The 6,000-nt window shown below is 50.1% G+C and overlaps 1 protein-coding gene across 1 annotated transcript; it reads right to left on the minus strand.

Annotated features, from left to right (window-relative positions):
- Window positions 1-3,313: 3,313 nt before the first annotated feature.
- LOC120691316 lies at window positions 3,314-5,504 on the minus strand. Its single transcript, XM_039974358.1, has 3 exons — window positions 4,822-5,504; window positions 4,495-4,687; window positions 3,314-4,399 (listed from the first exon to the last, which is right to left on the minus strand). Exons 1-3 carry the CDS (start codon window positions 5,245-5,247, stop codon window positions 3,879-3,881), a joined length of 1,140 nt encoding a protein of 379 aa, XP_039830292.1. The 5' UTR covers window positions 5,248-5,504; the 3' UTR covers window positions 3,314-3,878.
- Between the last annotated feature and the right edge of the window lie 496 nt (window positions 5,505-6,000).

Consider the following 6,000-nt stretch of genomic DNA (forward strand, 5'->3'; position numbering starts at 1 on the left):
GGCCAAGGCGTTTTTTTTATCAGATCGCGGTGACCGACCGCCAGGCGCCAGGCGTCCGGCGCAGCAACCTCCAATCGGCGGCACGCAGCCGCCGCCCGCCAGGTGGTCAGACGCCGCGGCGCCACCCCGCCGCGCTCCCACCCGCTCTCCGTCTCCGGCCGCCGCCGCCGCCGCCGAGGGCACGTCACGTCCTGCCGCTTCCCTAGGCTGCTCGCCTCAGCTCCCCCGCCTGCCGTGACGCGATCACGCGAGACGAGCCAGGCAGGGAGATCGGGTTCGGGCTCGCAGACGGAGGGGGGAGAAAAAAGGCGTGAGATCACGTTGGCTTTCCTCCGAGATGGCGCGCGGGGTCGTGGGATTTGGGATGATGCCGGAGCACGACGCGGCTCGCCGTCGCCCTGTGGCTAGGGTTAAAAACGGACGGAAATATTCCCGTTTCGACTCGTTTCGTTTTCTATTTTTGTCCATTCGTTTTCATATTTGTGGGATCCCGTTTTTGTATTTACGGAAGTAGAAATGAAATTTCTCCATCCGTTTCCGAGAAATTCCGTTTTTACATGAAATTGACCCATATTTATTCCGTTTTCATTCCATTTTTAATCTACATAAGATATGTCTAAAAATTGATATATTTAAAAACATACCAATTACTAAGTATGCATGTTAACACATGGCATACTAGTGAATATTGGACTAATAACTTCGTACGTGTATATTATTTTGTGACTTTATTAATGTATACTCGAGAATATTTGATCGCGTTATTCTTTCCGTCTCAACATCCGTATTGGTTCGTTTCCGTAATTCCGCGTAATTCGATCCCGTTTTCGGACCCGTATTTTCCGAATCCGATTCCGTTTCCGCCAAAAAATATAGAAACAGAAGTAAAAATGAGGTTTTCTGCCTATTTCCGTCCGTTTTCATTCCTACCCGTGCCCAAGCGCGATTCCAATCCAGCACGCGAGCGCCAGGGAGCGTCCTCGCGCTCGATTTTCCGACCGCGGCCCTGCGTGACTCGCCGTCTGTTGCGTGTATAGCATTTCGTGACTTTAATTTCTTTCCTTTCATGAGTCCACGTGATCAAGCAAGGTACATTATCTCTTTTTTTTCTCTTCACCATTTATCTTTGTCCTCCTCTTTAGACTCGGTGGGAGGGAGCGACACAGGTATTTATTTTCTTTTTTCATTTCTATTTTTTCCTTCACATTCCATTGACAACTTTTGCATGAAAATCATACTAAAAGATTATACCGAGACTTGTGTTCCGAAATTGTATGATAAATTTGAGCGTAAAAAGTTATACGAGAAATCTTCCAGATAACATCTTTATACAATTTATGCTAAAATGTTGTCCTCTGTAAGTTATATTTATAAAAGTATACATTAAGTTATATATGTATCATGAAAGTTGTGCTAAAAATTGTATTTCAAGTTATTACGAAAGAGTTGTATATAAAAGTTATGTACACCATAAAAAGTTATGATGAGAATTTTTTCTTTTCAGTTGTTCTTTTTTTTATGTTCTATTATGTGTTGAAGTTCTCTTGACAACTTTTTTTTTTATAAAAATTGTTGACTATTTGTACTCAAAAGTTGTATGATGAATTTCATGCGTAAAAAGTTGTATGATGAACTTGTGTAAAAGAATTTGTACGAGAAGTCTCCCTGATAAAGATAACATTCTACAAGTTATGCTAAAAGTTAAGTACAAGTTGTACTAAAAAATTATTCCTTAAGTTGCTAGAAAAAAATTATACGTAAAAGTTATGTATATCATAAAAAGTTATGATGATTATTCTCCACTGAAGGCGCGCAAAAATTATACTAAAAATTTATATTTACAAATTATAAATTTCCAAAAATAGAAAAATGCAGAAAAAAAAACTTTCCAAAAAAGAAAAGATCGCTGCTGTCGGAGATCGCGCGCCAGGAAGCCTCCTGCGGCGCGCGCGCGGACTAGCATGGCCCGTGCCCAAGGCCGCACACATGGCATGAACGGGTCCACGGCTTCGGTTTCACCGTACCGAGCGGGCCTTTTGCTTTAACCGCCCCGGAACAGTGGGTGCGTGTCACGAGGATCCTGGACGCGAGCTGCTTGTGGTGGTGGCAACGGCCAAACTCGAGCCTTTTTTTCTTCTTCTTGCTTTCGTTTCATCAAACCGCTGGCTAGGGGGAAAAAGTATTGTTCTTTCTCCTCGTGTTTCAACGGCCGTACTAGGGAGCTCCAGCAAGCCCCAGTTTAGTTGCAAAATTGAAAATTCCAAATCTATCACATCGAAAAAGAATCTTACATGCATTAAGTATTAAATCTAGGCGAAATAAAAAATGAATTGTATATTTTGCTTGTAAATTGAGAGACGAATCTAATGAGCCTAATTAGGCTATGATTAGACACTAAATTACTACAGTAATTGCTACATTGCACATACTCTAATGATGAATTAATTAGGTTTATTAGATTCGTCTCGTAGTTTACAGACGAATTCTGTAATTAATTTTATGATTAGTCTATGTGTTGATACTTGTAAAGATTCTATTTCAAAAACTTTATGGACGTAACTAAACGAGGCCCAAGTGGGTTTAACGACCCCTATACATCCAGAATTTTAAAACAAAAGAATCATATATATTTGAAGTATATCTCAATTATTTTTATTTTTTCTCAATTTTTTGAATAAGACGAATGGTCAAACATGATCAGCAGAAGTCAACAAATGATTATATTTTGGAACAGATGTAGTACCAGACTAATACTATTTTTAATAAAATAGTACGATTTTTTTTACAGCGGTGGAAGAGGTGATGTGGAAGAAGTCAACAAATTAATAAAGGCGATGGAGTGCGCGATCAGCAGCAGTCACGGCGTTCCCATGGGCAGGGGCGCAGGGCACTCGCAGTTCAGTGCTGGCACCGATGCAGCAGAGTGTGGGGTGGGCCGGCAGCGGCACGCTTCCCGAGACTGCACGAGCGGAGTCACACCGTGCCAGCCTGCCAGGCGGGATTGAGATCCGCCAGGCGATGCCGCCGATCGAGTGCTGTTCTATTATTTTAAGCTCATTATTTTCCTCTGTTCTCGCGCAAGGGGACGAGACGGCGGAGCATCTTCTACCTTGCTTCTTTGCTTGATCACTGATCAGGTAGACGATCAAGAACTCAGGATCGTATCCATCTATCTATTCATCAGAATCTTTTTTTGCACAAAATCTATTCATCAGAATCTGGCAACATTCATCTGTTCGTCGGGATGTGCTGCTGCTGGTAAATGAGATCCAAAGAACTGAACGAACAAACATTCAGGGAATTGACAACAAACTGGCAAAGCGGCAATACACTCATTGTGCATATCTGATTCTCTTCCATGGCAGTAACAAGAGGTACTCATGGTTCATCTCTTCCGTACCAATAACAAGGAGTGCTAATAATAGGAGAGGCGTGATTGCTCCTACAAGTAGGCAAGCTGGTGATCATGAGGCATGCCACAAGCAAGCAACCTCATCTGACCTTGACCACTTTCCTTGCAACTGAAACTACTACTGCTACATACTACTAGGCAGGACTCGGGAGGGATCACAAGCCCCCCTCAAGATGCCAAGACCAAAAATTACAAGGGTCAAAAAAGAAAAAAGAAAAAGAAAAATAAAGAGGGAAGATTCTAGTAAAGACGAGCGCAAAATAGAACGCAAGTGTTTTTTCTCTTTTCCGAAAAAAAAACCCCGGAAAACACCAAAAACTAGATCCCCAAATAGATCGACAGGCGCGGCGAAAAAGAAACGAAAAAGAGGATGAAAAAAATTGGGAGGGGGGAGCGGAGTAGTAGTAGTTGAGCGGCTACCAAGCTAGCTAGCGGTACTAGTTATTCTCTGTTCACCACGCCACGCTCAGAGGACGGCGGCGAGCCCTGTGACGACCTTCGCCTTGGGCAGCTGCTGCTTCTTGCTCGCCTCCTCCGTTGGGCGCCACGGCGACACGACCACCGTTATCTTCTCGCCGGCGGCGGCGACGTTATTTGGCTTCCTGTCGAACACCAGCTCGAACTCGCCGGAAAAGCTCGCCGCTTGGACCGGCGTCGCTGCGGCCGCAGCCGGCCCCGGAACGACGGCCTTGTCGCCGCCGCAGCGGACGTGCGGGGAGAGCCACTTGGCGCGCATGTACTCCGGCTTGCGCCACGGGGGGAAGTGTAGCCCCTTCTTCTTGAGGCTCTGCCGCGCCGACTCTGCCACGACGGCCACAATCTGGCCGAGCCGGTCCAGGGTCCCCACGAACAGCGGCGGCAGCGCCTGGAGCGCCGCACGGTACGCCTTGGTCGACCGCGCCAGCTCGAACTGCGACCGGAAGTCCACCTCGACTATCAGCCTCACCTCCTCCTTCCCCACCATGGCGTCGATGTACTCGTGGTCCCCTGCGCAGATAGATTCCGCCGCCGCTGTCAGCACCGGCTGGACGGCAACCTCCTATTCAAGGGATCACTCTACACAACCGGACGGCGGCAAATACCTGCGGGGTAGGAGGGGGTCTTCTCCCACCGCGACTTGCACACGGCGGCGTCGTAGCCGAGGGCCCTGAGGCCGTCGGCCACCGCGCGGCGGTACTCCGCCTTGCCCTTGCCGCTCTTGCCGCACTTGTCCGCGATCCTAGACGCGTCTGCGAGAAGATTCCGTTCCGCAACGCTCGCGCTCTGCACCAGGCCCTGCCAAGAATCGCGTGCAAAGAAGACAAAGCCCCCCTCATCATTTCGGTCCATGTGGGTTTGGAAGAGGGGAAGTTGCAGCTTTTCCCCCTAATTCGAGGGGGTTCGCCTTCGCCATGCTAGAAATTTCGCACCTTGAGAGCCTCCAAGGTGTCGCCTGCACCGGCGGCGACCGGCGCGGAGGCGTGCTCGGAGGGGAGGAAGTCGAACTCCTCGTCATCGCTCTCCTCGTGGTTGCTGCCGTTGAAGCAGTTGCAGCGCCCCCGCGGCGGCCGCTCGACTGTCGCGGCGTCCTCCATGAAGCTGAGCACCATGCGGTCCAGCCCGACGGACCCCGCGGCGTCGCCCTCGCCGGCGGGGGGCGGCTGCGGCTTCTCGTCCTTGTCCCTCTCCTTGCCATCGGCGACAAACTTCTCCGAGGCTGACACCTTCACGAGCAGCCTCCGGAACATCGACACCCTCGGCGTTGCAGGCTGCGGCGGCGGCGGCGGCGGCTTCCCTTCCATGACGGCACCGTGGTGGTGGTGACCGTTCTTCAGCTGGAACGGCATCGATCGCATGAAGCGCAGCCACTACAACCACATCTCGCCCAAGCAACCAACCCGGAACCGCCCGCACCAACACGCCACCGGCCTAAAACAACCACCGCCCCAACCTTAGCGTACTACTGCCCGTTCACCGGCGGTTCGCCGGGGGCGACGGCCATTTCCGGCGAACAGCGGCGGAGCGCACTCCCTTTTTTCCCCTTCCCCTCTCCTTTTTCACAGTTTATACGCAACGCTAGGGGGGAAACCACCGAGCGAGAGGGGAGGGTTCAAACGAGAGGACCCTGGGTGATTTTAATGGAGGTGAGGGCTCAGAAGGGCCCCACTGTGACGTCGCCGTGCGGTGGGCCCGAGCTCGCAGTGGTACGTGGCAGAGCCGGTTGCGACCAGGGTTGCAGGGACGCCGGCACGCGCCCCGCACGGTGGGATCACGGCGTTTGCCGTTCGTGCAGGGGAATCCGAAATGACGGGATCACTCCGCAGATGGGTGGTGGTTTCCATTCCTTGTTTTGAGGATTGCAGGGGTAGAATTGGTATTTGGAATAGCGAGAATGGTGGATGGTGCGCGGACGTGGGGAACGGCAGCAGGAGCGGACAGTGGAGTGGACTCGGTAGTGTACCGACTACCGGCTCGGCCCGTTCTAGCTTTTATTTTCTGGATAGGGTTATTATTTAAATTGTGGGGCCAACGGAATACCTATTACTATTATCTTATAGAGGCTTTTGTGTGCAAGCTGCTTCAGTGTTTCCCCCTACTTTCCACGAATT

The sequence above is a fragment of the Panicum virgatum genome, chromosome 9N (assembly GCF_016808335.1).
Source record: "Panicum virgatum strain AP13 chromosome 9N, P.virgatum_v5, whole genome shotgun sequence".
In the NCBI taxonomy this organism is placed as follows: Eukaryota; Viridiplantae; Streptophyta; class Magnoliopsida; order Poales; family Poaceae; genus Panicum; species Panicum virgatum.